General features: G+C 38.6%; 1 protein-coding gene across 1 annotated transcript in view; it reads left to right on the forward strand.

The window, feature by feature from the left end:
- MTM1 (myotubularin 1) overlaps positions 1–21,330 on the forward strand; it is a 76,156-nt gene that overhangs the window by 1,718 nt on the left and 53,108 nt on the right. Inside the window, exons 2-4 of the mRNA XM_015570705.1 lie at positions 1,212–1,284; positions 3,008–3,102; positions 17,287–17,455. Of these exons, the coding sequence (XP_015426191.1) occupies positions 1,212–1,284; positions 3,008–3,102; positions 17,287–17,455 (337 nt within the window). The remainder of the gene's footprint in view (positions 1–1,211; positions 1,285–3,007; positions 3,103–17,286; positions 17,456–21,330) is intronic.

A 21,330-nucleotide genomic window follows, 5' to 3' on the forward strand; every position in this document is an offset into this window, starting at 1 on the left:
AAAAATGCTTAGCTTGCAAGCACTAAAACATACTGAAAATTGGCTAAGAATTTTTATTTTGTGCCTGAATAAAAAAGATATAACCATTAAAAATTCAGGAAAGCACCCCTCTTTGATAGCTTATATATTACCTAAATACACAATTCGCATTTCTCTCATTTGATATACTTTACATAGCCCTTGATAATTCACAAAAGTGTGCTTATGCATTTCGTTTCACTTAATACATTCACAAAACCCCTTTGAGGGAAGTATTAAGTAACTTCACACATGAGATGATTACAGTGTGACATTTTGGAAAACAACTAGAAAAAAATGAATGAAAAGTAATGCTGAAAAAAACCTTTTGCTCAAACAGATTTTAATGATGGGCCTCATATGCCCTAAAGTGGACATAGCCAGCCCATCATTGCTATTAATCCACTATGGCAGTTGAATAGATTGAGAGACACCTAACCAGGCATCTGGGTCACAATGGCCAATTATGTCACATTACACTTAGAAATTCCCTCTGGGTTTCAGTGGTTACTACTTGCCTCCCTGAGGGAGCTGCTGTGGCCATTGAATAAGGCACAGGTCTGGGAATAACTCTGAAGCCAGGAGGCCTAGAGACATGGCAAGTATTTGTGTAGATGGTACCTAAGCCTCTTGTCAGCTCCAAAGTTCAATGACATTCCTTTCCTCTTACCAAGTTACCTAAGTGAGGAAGGATCTTAGTAAAATAAGAAACCCAATATGTAATAAAGGTTATTTTCTGGCATTGTAAGAAGAGTCTGTGATTACTGTGGCTCAGGTAAGGCCCCATTGAAAGAAGTTTTCATTTCTACTCTTAACAAAAAAGATAAATGACTAAATATTTAATAGGAAAAAAAACTGTCACAGTATACATGTATCTATAGAAGACATGTAATATTTACTTTTTGTCATTTTTCTGAATGCTGTTAATGGTGAAGTGCTTGGAAGGGGTGTTTAAAATTAATATTAGTTAAAAGCATGCTAATATTATTTGCAGACTAAAAGTTATCACTGCTAATGAATGTTGAGGGTATGTTTTAGTTTAAATTTTCTGTGCCAGTATTCTATAATGATAAGTATTTCTCTGATTTTTTTTTCCTTTATAAAGTATATTTCTGGTCAGTTGTTTTTCAGGTTGCTTGAAAACCTGTGCAAGTGTAATGTGATTACTTCTGATGCCACTGTTTCATTTACAGACTTCTAGGGATGGAGTCAATCGGGATCTCAGTGAGGCTGTTCCTCGACTTCCAGGAGAAATTCGCATTACTGGTAAGGATCCTGTGAAGTTAGGATTTGCATAAATTGGTGAGAGGTCCAGCAGGATCAGGTGACTTCTATTCCTCATGCTCTTAGAAGTCAAATTTAGACAAATAAGCTAGCTTTGTTTAAAAGTCTTAATATGGAGAGAACTCTGTGCATTAGTTTCTTGATCAAAGAGTTCTTTCAAGAGCTTTGTGCTCTCCAGGATAATGATATACTTTTCTCTGTATCAAAGACGTAATTATTTTGGGGGGGAAATGTGGGCTATCTCTTGAAAGTTACTTATTGGAGTGATAAGCTCTCATGGCTTGCGGTTATAAGGACAAAATGATATTAAGGTTTTCTAGTTTATGATATGCTTTAAAATGATCAAGTTAAAGGCTTAAAATCTCAGTATTCTCTTCTTTGAAATATAGGAAACCATAATGGTTTAAAATAGCTTTCATTTGCCAGATAACTGAAGTTAGTAATATTGATGTCATAATTTTATCGTTGACTTATTTTTTTCATGATAAATTTATATTAAGAAGAAGGTATCTACTGTGGAAGAACCAGATTATTCTGGTTTAAGAATACAGACACATCTGACAGCTTCTAAGCCAAGGGCTGATATTGTAGGCTTTCACATTTTACATTAGGGTCGACTCCCTCTCAGATTCCCATATATTTGGTGATAATATAGTTAGCATTGTTTCAGAGAACCTTTTGCTTTATTGATTAAGATCTTGATTGTTTAGTTTAAGTGGATGGTGCTAATTAGATTAAGGTCATAGATATGATGCCTTTGTGAATTAGTTAACCATGCATCAGGAGAAACTATTTCATGTCCACCAACTTGCAAGAATTCCAATTTCTGGATAAGAGCAAAGAGGATAGCTTACTTTTGGTGATTTTCACATATTAAGTTTTGGTGCTCTGTATCAGTGCCAAAACCTTAATTGGTGTGTAGTAACTAAATTAGCATGAGGTAGCCTTACGGGTATTTTTCACTTAGCACCTGAGGAGAAAGGGATTTCAAGTTTGTTTTAAAAATTAAAAGCCATTAACACATTCAAGGACATCCTTGAAAGATAAGAGAAAGATACATTTTTATAATAAATTAACTCTCCTAATTTAGTTTCTTCTTATGTTTGATTCTACCAAAATTGTACTATTCTCTTGGCCATCTGTTTTATATCATTTAAATGTTTGAGATGTATCTAGCTAAACTCTCATCTGGACTATTAAAAGAGAAAGAATAGACTATTGAAACATCTCTACTGCTGACATTCATTTATTAAAAACATCACTATGTTTGTATAATTAGAGGTTGGCAAACCTCAAACCCTATCTGGTGGTTAGTCCATGAGACTGCCCTACAGAATTGCAACGCTCTGGTTGAAATAGCTCAGCAGTTACCTTTATAGCCTCTTGAGAGTAGCAGCATCAGTATCCTCATTCACTTCTGCTCTCCAGCTGTTATCCCCTTACCCCAGGTAGTGACAACATGGTGGGTAAGCTCAGAGAAGCACCACTAGTGCCTAGAGGTGACGTGTGGCCCCACTCGTTCCCTAACGGCCTCACTGGACCAAGCATGGTAATGTAGAAACATTGCCAATGCTTGCTTTCAAACTTTTCAGTGATTTTTATTGTAGTTATTCTTAGCCAAATAGTTTATATTAAATTAGTGCCATTTGTTGTATATCTTGGTATATATTTCCATTACTTTAGGGTACTTTTTTTATCTTAATAGACAAAGAAGTTATTTACATATGTCCTTTCAATGGCCCCATTAAGGGAAGAGTTTACATCACAAATTATCGTCTTTATTTAAGAAGTTTGGAAACGGTAAGTAGAATCTAAGACCATAAAGATGACCCTAACTGTTAAAGATAATGCTAAACTGTTTCTCTTCTACCTTGCAAGATTGACTGTGGCTCAGATTAACATGGGGGATACATTTGCTTCTCAACTCTTAATGTTTGGCTTATGCAAAGCTTATTTTACACTAACACCTATATATGTAGGAATAGAGTAAATTAAAAATAAGTTTTGTCTTTCATAGTAGTGGGGAGGGGTTAATAACTGTACCCATTTGCTAGTTTGGAGAAGTTAGGTAGGTATAGAACAGTGGTTCTTTAGAAGAAGCACAGAGAAAATTCACCTGTGGAGCTTAAAAACACTACAGTGTCCTAGGTTTATTACATCAGAACATGTAGCTCTTCGGTCCAAGCACAGTTGTAATTTTTAAAACATCACAGAAGAGGATACTGATGTGAATCCCTTGTATAGGCCCACCTCTCTAGAACTTTTCAAGTGTTCGATTACAGAGCATCAGGTAGCAGTTTAGAACTAGGCTGGCTATGGTGTGGCTTAATGCCACTCTACCTTTTCATTCTAGAGCCATGAAATGTTTACCACAACATTTTAAGTAGTGTTCCACTGGTGGGAAGATGAGATAGAGACAATATGGTCCAGAAGAGAAAGAAGGAGTGAATAGCCTCTGTGATTATCACAGAAGGACCTATTAGTAGACGTGGTGGGTCGCCATTGCCCAGGCTGGCCTGAAGGGACAGCTTTACTTTGATGAGATGGACCAAGGGGGAGTAAATAGGTCCAGGGTACATGGAAGAGAGCCCAACAGCAGCTTTTACACAGGAGACAGTGAGACTGTTGGGGGAATCTCGCTTTAGCATAAATAACATTTACAGTTGTATCAATAAAGATGGAAGAGATTTGTTTCAACAGCAGCCCATTCTTATTTGACCCAGTAATTGTACATGATTGATTAAAAAGTTAATAGACCTATAGGGTGAATTAAGAAAAGTATAATAACGGCGAGACAAAATGAGGTGGTAGTTCCATCTGAAGTGTTGTGTTCAAATCCTGATGCCATATTTTAAGAGGGACATTGACAAACTAGAGATGGATGGTTCAGACACAGGGAACCAGGCTAGTAAAGGTGCTGCAATATGAGCAATGATCAAAATAAATGTTGATCTTTCATGTGAAGAAAAGAAGACAAAGGGAGACATGACAGAGCTACCTTGGAATGTATGAAGTGGCTTCTGTGAAGTACCGATTAGACTCATTCAGTACAGCTCCCAAGGGTCACACTGGGACAGATTAAAATATTTTATGCTAATATAGGGGAGATGCATGAAAAATTTAGAATTAATGCAAGTGTTATCATGCCTTCACCTCTGAGACTTTTGGCTTGAGCCACATATATGCCTGATTCCATTTTATGCTGTCATTAACGATGCACTGGAAAAATTACTGAAACTAGTGCTAAGACAAGATTGTGTATATTGTGTATTCTTAATGATGTAAAACAAACAAAAGCTACCTGCAGAAAAAAGCCAGAGGAAATACACCAAAAGTTTTAGTACTTGGGGTATTTGGAGAGTGGATGGAATTAGGCATGCTTTGTTTTTTCCCCTTCCACTTGGAAGAAGCATATAGTCCTTTTATAATTGGGAAAACACTCAGCAAGCTGTATTTATTTTTTTTTATATGGCACTCTAGAAGGTGGGGATTAGTGCTGAATGGGTGAATAAAATGCCCATTTGACACTGACTTCTAACTTTTTTCTTCTTCCACTAAGTTTTACATAAACATTTTAACTGATTGGACACAACATTTAGTCATGGTATAAAAGCAAGCAGATAATAGCAGAAAACATCATATAAAGAAAGCCACTTACGTGGTTATGTAGAAGCCCAAAAACAGTCATCATAATGTTTTTTAAAGTTATAAAAAAAAAGCATTAAAAAAACCCAGCATTAATTGTGGATTCTGTTGCAAAATATGAATTTTTTGTTTGACAAAAAGCTATCATCTCACTGGCATTTTGAAGTGGACACCTGTTTGTTTCAGGTATGTAAACACTGCAGTGGAAGTGCAGTCTGACGCCGAGTCAGCTGTCCAAGCACAGCAGTCATTTCCTTAGATTGTCATGGTGGCCCTCCTTCATGGTCTTCCCCCACCATTCTGGCCTGCATGATGCCTCTAGAGTGATCCTCCTTAGACCTAGGCTGATCAACTTACTTCTCAGTTCCAAAACCTTTGTTGGCACCCTACTGCCCATAGAATAAAATCCACTCTCCTTTATATGGCATAAAAATCCTCCTAACTTCTCTTGTCTTGGCTCTTACCACATCTCCCATACTGTTCTCAAACTACACAAAGCCTCTTTCTTCCCTTTTCCCAGCCTGAGAAGCCCTCGCATGCCTCTGTACCCTTGCATGCGCTGTTCTCACTATACCTGAATGCCCTTTCAGAAGCCACTATTCATCCTTCAGAACCCACCTCAAAATCATGTCCTCTCCGAAACCTTCTTCAATTTCCTGTGAAGATTATCACTCCCTCTTTGTGTCTCCAGAGCCCTTTTTCTCATAACTGTATGTTAACACTTGTTATGAAACCTTCCCTAGCCACTCTATCTAAACTTGTAATACCCATCCCAAAACTTCCTCTCTCCCTTCCATGTTTATTTGTTTCTCCTGAGCACCTGCCACTATCTCCTATTTTATATTTTTCACTGCTTTATCTTGTTCTTTGTCTGAGGACAGGAATGCTTGTCTATCCTCAGCACATAGGACAGAGACTGGCACATGAAGGTACTCAATCAGGGTGTGCTAAATAAAGGAATTCTGATTTATTTATATGCTGCTTTGTCTGTGGTCATAAGTAATGGTGAGTCCTTTTGGCCCTTTGTGCCTAGCTAGTACAGTGTGCAGTAGACAGTAGGTGCTCAGTAAAAGTGGATTCAATGAGTGAATTCGGGAGGGAACAGGCCTCATCACTGTAATTTGACTACATCTCAAAGATCCATAGCAACCTTTTGATCTTGAGGGTGGTCAGTAATTTGGCTTGGCATTGATCTTGTGACTCCAGGAGGGGCCACTTTAGGCATGTAATACTTTGTAATCTGGTAGTCCAGTGGTTGGCAAACTGCGGCTCATGAGCCACATGCTGCTCTTTGGCCCTTGAGTGTGACACTTCCACAGAATACCATGTACAGGCGCGCACGTACAGTGCGACTGAAACTCCGTGGCCCATGCGCAGAAGTCGGTATTTTGTGAAAGAGCCACACTCGAGGGGCCAAAGAGCTGCAGTTTGCTGACCACTGTGTAGACTACCATGGGAAGGGTGCTTCTAGATTCCCTTCTAGGAACACTTTGAATTCAGGTGCTACAGAGGATGAGAAAGGCAATTGGACTCTTTGCTTATTTATGTGTTCATATCTTTATTCCAGAAACTTTCATTGAGTCCTGTGGTGAATCTAACATCATGCCAGGTGAATAATGTGGAGATGAGTAATTGTGGTATAACATGGCAAAGTCTGCAGTGGTTGTATAATGCTATGAGGTTACAAGGGAGAGGATGATTAACTGTGTGATGAGTCATAGAATGCTTTACAGAGGAGGTAATATTTGAACCAAGTCTTGAAGAATGGTATCAATTTCCTGGACAGAAGGGAAAGTGGGGGGGAGCATATCAGGTAGAGAGTTTTCATATCACATGTATAACAATATGAAAAAAATACCATATACAGTTGAAATGGCTGAGTGATCTATTGGAGCTGGAATATAGTGGGTAGAGGGAAGAGTGGAGAATGGGAGGCAATGAAGCTATATGCATGTTATATAAAGAATGACATATCAAATGTGTATTTCAGGAAGAGGAGTCAGGTTGCAGCATGTATGATATATTAGGGAGAGAGAGACTGGAGGAAGGGAGTTATTTTTGTTTTCCAGGTAAGCAATAAGAGCCTAATACAGCCCTAGTTGTAATAAAAAGGAGGGGACAATCTTGAGAGATTCAGGATTTGCATGGCCATTAGAGACATGAAGAAAATATTCGAGTTGAGAATGATTCCTGTGATTTTTTGGCTTGAATGATTGGGACTGCTCCCAGTCATCAAAATGGACATTATAGGAGAAGGAATGTGTTGGAGACAAACCCCAGGGAAAATAAGTCTGAATGTGTGGACTTACAGCAGTATAACAACTAGGTGGAAATAACTTGGAAGCAGGAGGAAACATGACTCTAAGGTTCCCAAAGTCATTAGCATATCATTATTGGGAAAAATCATGTACAACCACAAGATTACTCTCAAAGAGATGTGGGCTGAGGAGAGAACCCTAGGGGACATGAACATTTTTCCATGATGGGTTGAGAAGAACCACTGGAGAAGAGAAAGAAGAGGCAGTAGAAAATCTGACAGAAGGCTTTGGTGAAAGTCAGTAGAAGAGAAAAATCTCAAGAAGTAAGGAGTAGAGCATGGTGTGAAATGTTACAGAGTTCAGTAAGATAAAGAATGAGTACAGCCCAACCAGTATGGCTCAGTGGTTGAGCAGGGGCATGCAGGAGGCAGCTGATCGATGATTATCTCTCATCATTGATGTTTCTGTCTCTCTCTCCCTCTCTGAAATCAATAAAGAATATATTTTTTAAAAAGAATGAACAGAGACTGTGGAGAGTGGCCTTTAGGAGGCACTGGGAGCCTCGGTAGAACAGATTTTGTGATGATGTGAGTCTGATCGGTCTCTCTTGCTCCACTTTCTACCTCCCCATGGAAGATTTTCCAACTCCCAATCCTCAGTACACTTCTCTCTATTCATTCTTTGCCCCTTGGCTTCATCTACTCCCTGCCTCCAGTCACTTCTCTACAGATAACACCGTATGTTAACAAAGCTTTTGAATTTACCAAGACTTTTCCCACACACTCTCATCCCATCCGACAACAGCTGACAGGTAAAGCAGAGGTTACCCAGCCCATTTCCTAGACCAGTGATGGCGAACCTTTTGAGCTCAGCGTGTCAGCATTTTGAAAAACCCTAACTTAACTCTGGTGCCGTGTCACATATAGAAATTTTTTGATATTTGCAACCATAGTAAGACAAAGACTTATATTTTTGATATTTATTTTATATATTTAAATGCCATTTAATAAAGAAAAATCAACCAGAAAAATGAGTTCGCGTGTCACCTCTGACATGCATGTCATAGGTTCGCCATCACTGCCCTAGACACTCCCTCCCCAGCCCTTGACTTTATTTTCTAGTGCTGACCTTTCTTCTGACCCCAGTTTCTCATTTCTTACTGCTTGCTGGAAATTTCTTGACTTTCCACCTGGTAGCCCAGATATATGGCCAAACCAAAATTCTTCAGCTCTTTCTCCCTTCCCAGTTCCTTCTTTTGGCATTATGTTTCTCTTGATGGTGTTACTTTTCTTCTAGTCACCCTAGAATCATATCTCTAATCCCCTCCTGCCTTCTCCTCTGCAGTCTTCATCACATTTTCCCAGTTATTTCTAGTCCTGTTTTCCCACTCTAGTCCAGGGTCTTATCACCAGCACCTATCTCCCAGGCCATTGCAGTAACTTCTCCTACTCTATTCTTGCTAGCTACCTAAGACATTCTCACAACCTTATCATTCCTTTGCTCAGAAGTTCTCGTTGGCTTCTTTCCTTCCTTGTTTCCGATTCTTTAGCCCAGGTACTTACAGTCCTCTGCAACCCCCCCCCACCCCCGCTCCCACAACTCATCTTTCTAATCCATCATACATGCTGTAATCTGACTTCCCTTCTTGAAATAAACATCTGATGTTGTTCTCCATGTAATGTGGATGCAGCCTCATTGTCACCCCTTCTCCTCTACCCTCTGTATTCCAGCTCTAGTTATCATTCAGCTCCACCACACACTGTGGATCAAGCTTGTTCCCTAAACAAGTCCTATGCTTTCTCCCCTCTGCATTTTCCTTCAGGACATATTCTCCACCTAGAACATCATTCACCACCACCACCCCCACACATTTTGCAAAATTATTTTGAAATATTTAACAAAGTTTATAAAGGATAACATAACCATCTGTGGATCCAACACCTAGCTGAAGAATTCCCATCTTCCCTTTACTTCAAAGGTAATCACCATCTGAAGGTTGGTATCTCTCACTCCTGGTCATTCCACACACTTCTTTTAAAAAATAGAATGGAATATAGGGGATGTGAAAAAAGCTAAAGGAGTAGAAGCTTTTAAGCCTTCCAAACAAGTAGTTGCTAACCCTTGGCAATATAATTTGGTTCTAGGATTAGGACTGCTGATGAGATGAGAAAAGTGTCATATATATATATATATTATACACACACACACACACACACACACTAGAGGCCTGATGCACGAAGATTTGTGCAATAATGGGCCTTCCTTCCCCTGACTGCCGGCACCGCCTTCACTCGGCCAGAGCCACCTTTCCACCTTTGCTCCAGCCTGGAGCTGCCTTTCTGCCTTCTTTCAGGCCCAGAGCTGCCTTTCCTCCTTCCCATGCTGCCCAGAGGCCCGGAGCAGCTGGGGCAGTGCGGAATGCCTGTGTCCTGCCCCACCCTTAGCCACTAGGCACCTGTGTATGCAAATTAACCCGCCATCTTTGTTGGGCTAATTTGCATACTCACTCCTGATTGGCTGGTGGATGTCGTGAAGGTACGGTCAATTTGCATCTTTCTCTTTTATTAGTGTGTGTGTATATATATGTGGTTTCATTTTCAGTTGATAACTCAGAAATAATACCTCTTCCTGGATCAAATTCAAGGACAAATTTGATGTTAGGATTTCCTCTAAAAGATAGGAACATAGTGATTCAATTCTTCAGGCAGAGTATCACCCAAAGATTCTTAGACACCATGCAAAACCCTCTATAAAGACAGAGCACACATTAATTTTTATTCAGTAAAGGTATTTCTGTGTGGACCAGACGAATAGATCTGTTTACTTTGCTTTTTGTTGTTTTACCAGTGCAGAGACAGGACTTGGAGAATTGAGATGGCTGTATACCCTGCATGTCCATCAGACTCTCTCAAAAATATCTGATTCTGAAATGAGCTTTGGACAGGTGTTAGCTATCATGCCACCCAAAAGCTGGGCATCTAACAAGTGTGGCTGCACTTAGGTTCCATGACCTCTCTAATTGGCTGAAATTTTAGCTGTAAGTCTTGGATACCACTCAGAAGGGAGGCAAAGTTTACCTTCCATTGTGGGCATTTCAAAGCCAGACCTGTATGTTTTCCAGAGGGAAGGCCCAACCAAGTCATTATAAGCATGAACAAAGAGGATTCCTGTAGTATTTATCTTTTCTGGAAAATACATTGGAAAGTTTTCAAGATTGTTCTTTTTTATGTCATTCTGTCTAGTGGATTTGGTACCTCTTTTTTTTAAAGGAGGTGAAATAATGTTAAAAAGACTAGAATAATAAAACATCCTAATATATCTGTAGGTAAGAACATCAGTGGGAACATAGCATCCACACGCTAGGTATTCTTTTAAACTTCAGTCTTAAATCATCTTATATTGCTGCTGCAAAAATAATGGTGTTTTCAGTTTAAAACAATTACTGCTAATACCTTATGTCCCTTGTCACCATACCATCCCAATTTACCATTCTCTAAACTTGACACTCTGGGGGCTATTGAGCCCTGCTTTTGAAGGTTATATTGTGGATTTAATTATTTCCACTACCAGTTCAGTCATTTTAGGCCTCAGAAAAGGGTCTCATCACTGCTTTGGTAATTATTTTAATCTGGAATTGAATTCTCGTTAGATCCCCCATCACATCAGTGACAAACCTTCTCCATGTTCATTAGCTGACCTCATCTCTTGCTGTGTTGAAGAGTTAAAAGTCATCCTCACAAATCTATAAATTTCCCTCTCATCACCTGATGATGTATGTTTCCACACATCCTTTCCTCCTCTCCTAAGAGGAAGGATCTAGACATCTTGTCCAAAGCAAATCCCTCTACTTGAGCCTTTCTCTGGAGCCTTAGTGCCCCATTATTCTTTACATCTTATGTTTGTGGTTTTCATTGGCTCCTCCCCTTCCCCTCACCCCACAGTCCTACTCCAGTCTCTTTATTTTAAAACACCTTCTTGCATCCCTGCTGCCCCCTGATACTACTGTCCTCTTTCTTCCCCTTCTTTGCCAGACTTCTTTTAAAAAATTAGTCCACCGAAACCGGTTTGGCTCAGTGGATAGAGCGTCGGCCTGCAGACTGAAAGGTCCCGGGTTCGATTCCAGTCAAGGGCATGTACCTTGGTTGCGGGCACATCCGCAGTAGGAGATGTGCAGGAGGCAGCTGATTGATGTTTCTCTCTCATTGATGTTTCTAACTCTCTATCTCTCTCCCTTCCTCTCTGCAAAAAATCAATAAAATATATTTTTTAAAAAATTAGTCCATACATACTGCTTCCACTTCCGGTATATTAACTCCTTCACTTCTTGTGTTCTGGCTTCTGTTCTCTATTGAAACTATTCTTTCACTGCTCAGTTCCAGTGGCCTTGGTTGAGTCCTCAACTTTTTAACTTCTCTGCAGCTATAGGTATTGTTGATTACTCCTTCCTTCCTGTCTTCATGCATTCTTGGCTCTTCTGTTTCTTTCTGTCTCTTGCCTTTATAGCAGTTCATTTCTTTCCCTTCCTACATCTTTCTTTCCCCAGAGTTATGTAATTTCCCCAAGAGTTCTGTCCTCACCTTCTTCTTTCTCAGCTGTCATTTGCTTTCCAATTCTATAGCTCTAGTCCTGATATTTCATTTTTGTATTCATTGGCTGTTTCAGAGCCTGCTGTGTGCCAAGTGCTGTGCCAGGTGGTAGGCAATAGTGGTGCACACAGCAGACATAGTCTCTCCCTCATGAAGCTTTAGTTCTGATGGCATTGACAGACGTTAATTAGATAATCACACCAATATATAACAAGCTGTGGTAAGGTTGCATGGGAATAGTACAGGGGTACAACAGTTTAAGGAGCCTGCAAATTGTCCTGAGAAAATGATGCTTGACCCGTAGTCTGAAGAACGAATAGGAGTTACCTAGATGCTGGGCAGCAGCTGGATTGGAGAAAATAAGCTGAGAGAACAGCATATGAGAGGCCCTGAGACCAAAGAGATCATGAAAAGATGACAGTGTGAATGAGTTGGGGGCCAGGAGAGCAGTGCGAGATGAGCAAGAGAGGTTGGTGATGGCCAGATGACCTAGACCTTGTAGACTCTGCTAAGGGTTTGGGTGTTTAGAGATGAGCAATGAGAAGCTTCAGAAGTGGTTTAAACAGAGGAATGATAGCATCACATTTACTTTTGTAAAAGATCCCCCAGGCTGCTGAGTGGAGGGAAAATTATAAGCTGAGTAATAGTAGCTGCAGAGACCACTGGGGCTTTTCCAATAGTTGAGAAGTTTCTGGTAGAGTTGGAGAGAGGTTAATAGATTGGAGATTTATTTAAGAGGTAAAGATGAAAGATTGAATTAAGGATAATGGAGAAGGGCGATGATAAGGATGACTCCTAGGTTTCCATCTTTGGTAACTGAATAGATGGAGTGCCAGCCATGGAGACATGAAGATGGAGTTTGGAGAGAGAAACTCACTTGTTTAGTTCTAGACATTTTTCATTTGAGGGGCCTTTGGGATCTCTTCCAGTTCTGTATTTCCAGCTGCTTCCTAGATATCTGTTCTCGAATAATTTATCATAACCTCAAACCCAGTGTGTCTAAACTTGACAATGTTAATCTTCCTCCAGAATCTCCTCTTATGTTCTTCACATGTCTTGGTAGGACCATCATTGTCCCGGGCTCTTTAGTCTAAATCTGAATCATCTTTGATTCTTCCCCAGAGACTCATCTCTTTTTGCTTTCCACCTCAGTCACTCTCCATTTTCAGATCCTCATAGCCTCTCACTGGCACTAAAACATTAGCCTCCAGGATTCCAAGGAATGGGTATAGTCCTCTATACCCATTGAGAGACTTCAAGGTACAGAAATACAGAATTTTAGCCTTCTACTCCCATTCATGGAGTGCTCAGTGCTGCTAGTTGAGTCTTCATAAACCATCATTCTGTCATTGAATTTCTCTTCTCAAAACACATTCCATGGAACCCAGTCATCTTGATCCAAGCCTTGGAGTACTATTCCCCAGGGAATTCTGCAGCCACCCTATCTTAAACCTGGCCCTGGCCTACGCTTCTGTGTTGCTATTAGTGTGTGTGTGTGTGTGTGTGTGTGTGTGTGTGTGTGTGTGTGTGTGTGTTGTTGTTGTTGTTGTTGTTTTAATATAAAATCCCCATGTTTTTCCACATGGGTAGCTGATATTATTGTTACCTGTTCACGAAAGGGTAATCTCCAACTGATATTATTCAATTTTTTTAAGTATCATCCTTAATGTTACTTTTACCACAGAACCTTCATGTGACCCAGTTGATAGGAAATCATCTTGCCCTCCTATAACCTCTCATTCCACTTTGGATCTTTTTTATGGCTTTGGGCACATGCATCCTAGCATTGTGGCTATTTGGATACATGTGTCTTTTCTCCCAGACTGGGCCTTGAGCTCCCTGAGGGCAATATCTGCATCTTATTTCATCTCCACGGCCCCTAAGGAACAGTACAGTTTCTGTTACTCAGTATATACTCAAAAGAGAGATAATAAATGAATGCATCTTTTTAGATTGTTATATTTACTGCTTAACTATTTTAGATACTCAGAGGTCAGAGGTACAGAATTGTGAGTTAGAATGAACCTTTGAGAATCCTTAAATATTTAATGATATTTAGATAGTGACGACTTAGGTTTCTAGAGAGGGAAGCTAGTTTTCCTATTCCTGGATCTTCCAGTTTGGCCGGCTGGGTTATCTGATTTTGAACCTGTCACTCAGGGAGAACATGACATGTAGCCTCATTAGACTGTGGGTGCCCTTGGTCAGGAGCTGACTGGTTTTCCTCAGTGTCCCATTTTTTAAGTGATTTTTAAACTTTTTTTTATCTTTATTGTTGAGAGTATTACAGATGTCTCCTCATCTTCGCCCCATTGCCTCCTTCCACCCGGTTCCTGCCCTGCTCCAGGCCTTCACCAACCTGTTGTCTGTGTCTATGAGCAATGTATATATGCATATAAGTTTTTTGGTTAATCTCTTCCCTCTGCTCCCCTTTCCTCTGAGATTCCTCAGATTTTTATGAATTTTTAGAGAGAGAGGAAAGGAGAGAAAGAGAGAGAGAGAGAGACATCCACATGAGATTGAAATATTGATAGGTTGTCTCCTGCACATCCCTGCCAGGGATCCAGCCTGTAACCGGGGCAAGTGCCCTGACCTGGAATCAAATTGGCAACCTTTCAGTGTGCAGGACGATGCCCAACCAACTGAGCCTTACTGGCCAGGGTCTGTGTCCCATTTTCTGTTTTGTGTTGGGTCAGGACAATCAGAACTATAGACTTCCCACTATAATACAGGGACAAAGAACAGCAAAGTCTCATCTCACTTTTAATTCTTCTCCCTTTTTTTGTATTCTTGCTTCTGTGTTGCTATTAGAGTGTCAGCCTTTTATTTAATGTCTACTCTATGTATTTAGGAATGCAGTTGAACAGACACTAATAAATCTCAATATAATCTAAGCATAAGAAAAGACTGCCTGATAGTATGTTTTAATAACTAGATTGTATTGAGAAATGAATACATTATAATATACAACTATGTATGTACATGGTTACTGAGTAGTGTCTTTATCTAGGGATTTGGATTTCAGTCATGTAGTGAGATGTCTTATCCCATGAACAGCTAAAAAAATGCCTCCTTATAGGTACAAACAGAAAGACCTATAGCTACATGCCAGAGCATACTGAGCCACTCTAGTTTGCATAGCACAGCTATGTCTTTCAAATAATAAGGGATTCTTTGCTATAGTAATGACTTCCATTGTTTTTTAGCTACCATATGACAGGCACTATGCCAGATAATTTATGGCCATTATCTCTACTAGTAATAATCTCTACAGGTAAATGTGGCTGAGAGATACAGTAACTTGTTAAAATCATACAGCTAATAAATGTCAAAACTCAGATTTGAACATTTTATGTCCAACTTAATAGCTTGTGCTCTTTTCTCTACATCATAATAACCATATCCTTATACTTTTTAAACTTATTATTTTGGCATAATTATGAACTTTCAAGAACTTTGAAAAATAGTGCAGAGAGGTCTTGTGTACATATCACCCAACTTCTGCAATAACTGTACTGCTTTATCGAAACCAGGAAATTGATTTGCACAATACAGTTACATCAGTTTTTTCATGCCCTCATTTTTTTGGTATATTTTTGCATTCAATTCTGTCACATATAATGCCAGTTATAAATTTATGTAATTATCATCAACAGTCAAGATATAAACCAACTCCCTCATTCTACCCCTTTATAGCCACACTTTCCTTCCCCTCAACCCCTGACAACCACTTCTCTCCTCTCTGTCTCTACAATTTTGTCATCTCAAGAATGTTATAAATGGAATTATACAGCACATGACCTTTAGAGATTGGCTTTATTCACTCAGCACGATGCCCTTAAGATTCTTCCAGGTGTTGCATGTATCCATAGTACATTCATCTTTGTAGCTAAGTAGCATTCCATAGCATGGATGCACCACAGTTTTACTCTTTTTGAATTTCTGGAATACTCATGAACTATATTATATTTTATGAAGAAACGCTTATTTTTATTTTGTGTTTTAAGGAGAATGATTTAAAGTAAGAGAAAAAAACCTAATTTGTATTTGTACCCCTGAAAAAACATCTTTTAAAAAACAAAAATTTAATAAACACCTTTAAATTTTTTTTATTAACAAAGTCATCTAATACAACAATAAAGAAAATATTGGATTTAAAAAATTGTGTAGCCCTTCCCATCTTTGTGCATATGAATGTGTATTTTACATTGTTGTAGTCACAGTGTATTTTGTATGCTTTTTTCTATTTAAACTTATTTTTTCCATGTACATAATTATTTTAGTAGCTGCATGCTAATTCAATTGAGTTGACTAAATGTAATTTTCTAGACCCTGATGTTCACCTCTGGCTCCCTTGAGCATCTTTATGCATACAGCTTTTCCTTCTGGTGTGCCATAGCTGTAATATAAGTTCTTAGAAGTGCAATTGTGGAGTCAAAGTGTAGGACCATTTTTATGGCTCCTTTGATGGGTATTCCGAGACCTCATCTTGAATCTCAACCCTTTCCCAAGGGTTGAGATTTTCTAAGCAACTTACTGAAGGTTTTTAAAGCTTTGATTGCCACATTCAGGAACAGGAATACTTCACCTACATCCAGAATGGTTGTAAGGATAAAATGAGATGATGCATGTCAAGCCCCTGTTGCATTACCTGGCACAGACGAGGAATTCTATATATGGCAGCTGCTGTTATCTTATTGCAAAGATTGTAGAATGACTTCGCTAACATGATTTCGTCATGCCAGCAGTCTTATGGAACCTTTGCAGCCAACATTGGATAAGAAACGATAGAGGAGCATTGCTATACATTCAGGTCCTTCCGCTTTGGGAAATGTACTCATGCCTAAGATAGGCATGACTTCTAGGTATTTGTTTTCTAGTGAGGGAAAACAGACATTGAAGTTTATGCTAACAAGATAGAGTGAAGCAAGTGGTGTAACAGCAGTCTAAATCAAATGTTGTAGAACTTCAGAGGAGGAAGTGGTCAATATTATGTGACCTAATTAGAAAGTAAGACTTCCTGAGAGGTGATGCATGCTGAGCCTAGATTGAAGCCACAGGAAGAATTTTGGTAGTTGGGAAAGATAGATCATCCTAGGCAAAGGGAACACCATGCACAAAGTACATAGGCCTAATTGTAGATGAAATATTTGAAGAACAATAAAGGTGTTCACTTAGTTGGTGCACAGAATGTCATGGGATAGAAGCCTGCAAAGACAGGCTGAAAGCAGCATCATGAGCCCTTGAATTGTATACCTAGGAATTTAATCTTCATTGTGGAGGCAATGCAGAATGGCACATTTGGGGGATGCATTTTGGTTGTATAACTGATTATTTTAATTCTTGCTCTTTCATGTGTAGTCTATATCATACTTTTATTTATTTAAAAAAATGGTAAAAGGGCAAAGGTTAAAATGTCCTGAGACCATGTGGTTGTTTTGATGTTTTAATTATACTGACAGAAATATTGACTTTTATCGTTTTGTCCGTTACAGGATTCTGCTCTAATACTTGATGTTCCTTTGGGAGTGATCTCAAGAATTGAAAAAATGGGAGGCGCCACAAGTAGAGGAGAAAATTCCTATGGTCTAGATATTACTTGTAAAGTAAGAGATTCAGTACTTTCTTATGTGAAAAAAGGCACATTAATGTTGAATGATAAGTAAAAGTTAATGTGGGTTAAAAAAAATCAGAGACCTTTGTTCTTCCTTTCCAAAACCAACTGAGGAAATAGTTCTATAAAAGTGACCTGCTGTTGCCACAAAGTGTGAGGACTTGAACTGGTCATTTTGTTAGCTTGACTGAGTAGGAAGAAACTTTATAAGTAAAATTTCACACTTTTTAGTTTTGTCCATGTCTGTTCCTAGAGTCCCTTCATGTTATGTGCTACCAGCTACATACCTTCACACTGTGAAAGGAAGGAGAAATACAAGAGATTTTGCTCTCTGTTAACAGGATCTGTTCTTACCTCTAATAACCTCTCTAACTTTTTCATAAATAGTTTTGAAAGGTAGTAGCCTAACATTTTGTTTTGGCATGGTTAGTGGCCAAGATTTAATGATAATAAAATTTAATCAGTTATATTAGTAATCATCTATTGAGCATCCATGTTGCTCCAAACTCATGCTAGGTGGTTTGCACTCAATCCTTAGGGCAGACCTCTGAGATGGACAGTGGTGTCCCCATTTTATAGATGGGGAGCCTAAGGATAAGAAGAGTTTGGTTACTTAGCTAAGATTACCCAGCAAATGGCAAAGTTGGGATCCAAATATAGTGAGATAATCACTTTGCAAAGAACAAAATAAACTCTTGGCAAGAAACTTGTTTCAAGGTATTATCAGAAGACCACACTTTGTAGAAGAATGCCCAATCCTAGAAAGAGCTAGAAGGCTTTGGAGATCATCTGCCCCAGTGGATCTTACACCTAGATATGCATCAGGGTAACCTGAAAAACCACTTGAAAAATGTTGATCTTTGGGTTCTACCCCAAATCCTACTTTTAGGCTTTGTGGGCCAATAGCATCTCCGTCATATGTACACCTCTGTGTTTTGTTTTTTAACCCTTTTAAAATATGAAAAGCATTCTTAGCTTGAAGACCATACAAAGACTCACCTGGGCTGAAGTTTAGTAACTCCTGGGCAGTCCAAGTCCTTTATTCTATGGATGGGGAAATGAGGCCTCTGCTAAGTGGAATTACTTACCTAGGGTTATCTAAGTTGCTGGTGGAAGAGCCAGAATGAAAACCTAAGTCTCCTTTTCCTAGTCTCATTCACTGTGGCTCCTTAAAAACCAATCTCCCATAGTTTGGTTTGGATTATGAACACAATAGAGTTTTTTGTCTCTGATTTATAAAATATGAAGACTAGTACAGGCTATCAGAAACAAAGAATTATGGCATTTTTATACTTGAACTAAAATTCTTCATCACTCCCCACCTTGTCTTTTTTGTTTTAATCCAAGCTCCCTTAATGCCTCACCTGTGATCCCAGCTACTTACCCTTTGAGGCCTAGAGATATGGGGATCTACTTTTAAGGAAAATTTTTGTATTTTGCATAAAAGGGTCCATAGGAGTAGAGTGTTATATTATAGTACTCAAGGGAAAATGGGATTGGTATTTTGATGATTTTGAAATGACTTTTATTCTAATACGGTTTTTAACAAATCCTATTTGTTGCCTTATCAATAGGAAAAACTTATATTGACTATTAATCACCCAAAATTAATAAGAGAAAGCACATTCTTACCCTTTGATTGTTTATTGTAAGAACAAAAGGCTGGGAACACTTCAATAGGCATAATTCTCAAGTGTTACATATATACAGGGATATATATATATATATATAAAATGTATGTATATATAATGTATGTGTATATATATGTATTTATATATACTTTGAGTGATTATAAAGTCAGTGTTTATTAATCAATTTATTAAATGAGATATCAGCTGTTAAAGTAGTATGTAACATTTTAGGGGGCATACACTATATTTCTTGGAATTAGAATGAAGCTCAAAGACAATGGCCAAGAACAATGTTGTAGCACAACCTTTTAACTCAGTTATCTCCCTGGAAACACCAATGCCACGAGACTTGTTCCATTTTTGCAGTAAGACCTGAAGTTATAAAAGGGGATCTGCAGCAGTGGGATAAAAATTCACCCTCCTGCCTCTCATAGGCTAGCTGACATCTATAGTCAGTAACCATCATACAACTGTGTTTCTCTACTGAAGCAAGTAGTCATAACCCCTACATATTTGGTTTTACTAGCTCTGAACATGGGGATTTCTGTTTGCATGTAGCAGCTTTCACATGGTAAATATATGTCCCAATGGATGGTGTTTAGCAACAGAAGCAAAGATAGCTCTGAATATGTGAATTATGACCGCCCCCCAGGTTGTATAGCCCCTGCTAACAAATTGGAGCCTTAAAAAAAAAAGCCAAACCATATCACCAAAAAGCCTTGTCTTCTTGCACACTCATTCCCATTTACTCAGTTTAATGACAATGTGCTATTTTGAAGTCAGCAGTGATGGTGTTATTTCTTTAGAAATGCATTCTAGAAATGACATCTCAATAGATCAGCCCTTCAGTGTTGTTACAACAAAGATGTGTTTACTTCGACTCATTTATTATAGCGAGGCTTATTGCATCCCCATGTGACCCAGTTGTTAAAGAGGCTGAGGGTCAGACTACTAGATTCTTATGCCACAAGGCTCTTTCCCAGGTATGCTTCCCTAGTGAGGCAGACTCTAAAGGAGACCAACTGGAACTTAACAGTATATGCCCATATTTCTCTTACTAATGTGGTGATCTGCCTTCTGTTAGTCATTTGCCTTTTCCACTTCAGTTTTCTTGTTGGCAAGATGAGGTAGTAATTCTTCCTGTCCTTTAATTACATCTGCATCAGATGGCAATAATAAGTCGCTTGAATCACTTTTTGCCTTGGCACATTGAAAGTAGTTGCTAGAATCACTGATACATCAGAATAAATATTTATCCAGAAAAGGTCTAATTTCTCACTGAGTGGTTAAGAGAATGATGCTGTCCAGTTATCATCTGACCCAAGGTTGTTAGGAAGAAAGTTCCTCACAGCTCTCTGAGCCCTGAGACTTCTTATGATATACTTGTATTTCATGGTATACTCTTTAAAAGCATATCATCTTATTGAAATTAGGTTTTTTTTTCCTTCTGCTTGACTAGTGTTTGGCATCATGCGCCAACAACTAATATTTCACTTTTCTTGGAATATGTTGTGAATCAGCTTTTGGATTTTATTCAATTACATGTTTTTTAAAACGAAAGCACAGATTCCTGGAGCTGGAAAGGCCCCGTATATGCTATCTGTATACAGAATGATTTGTCGTGGGTCATTCATTAGAGGTCTTAGAATCTGGTTCTTTATACTTCCTTTGCTGTCTTTCACATTTTAGATTATATATGGTAAAGCCTTTTCTGGTCCTTCACATTGAAGACTTATGAAGCTTTAAAAGTGCTCTTGAGATAATAAATTAAAAACACTTTGAAAAATATGAAACTGGTGACATCCAACATGGCAGAGACTATATCTGTCTCACTCATGCGTATCTGTATCCCCAGGGTCCAGCATAGTGCCTGTTTCGGGTTGAAAGTGCATGCAGTATACAATAGAATATTCTTAGTGCCATGATTGATTTAAGAGACAACCTAAAAAATGCAGCTTTAAAAATAAGATAGAATGTTATTTTGATGTATAATATAAATTGATATTTATGGGAGCTTATCCTGTTTAAATTTGGTTTAAAGGTTTTCCTGCTTATTAAAGAGATATGTAATAGAAGCTATCCTTAAAATATGGTTTGATCATTAATTTTTAGTTCCTGGAAGTATAGTCACTCCTAATATGGAGCAATTTAGAACTCTTTGGTTATATAGAACTCTATAAAAGTAAAATTGTATAGTAAAAATGCATCACATTACTTGTATGAGAGTTTAAAATGTCAATCATTTCCTAATTTTTAAAAATAAGACTTTAAAAACATAAAGAGTGAGGGAAAGA

The sequence above is a fragment of the Myotis davidii genome, unplaced genomic scaffold (assembly GCF_000327345.1).
Source record: "Myotis davidii unplaced genomic scaffold, ASM32734v1 scaffold1147, whole genome shotgun sequence".
Classification (NCBI taxonomy): domain Eukaryota; kingdom Metazoa; phylum Chordata; class Mammalia; order Chiroptera; family Vespertilionidae; genus Myotis; species Myotis davidii.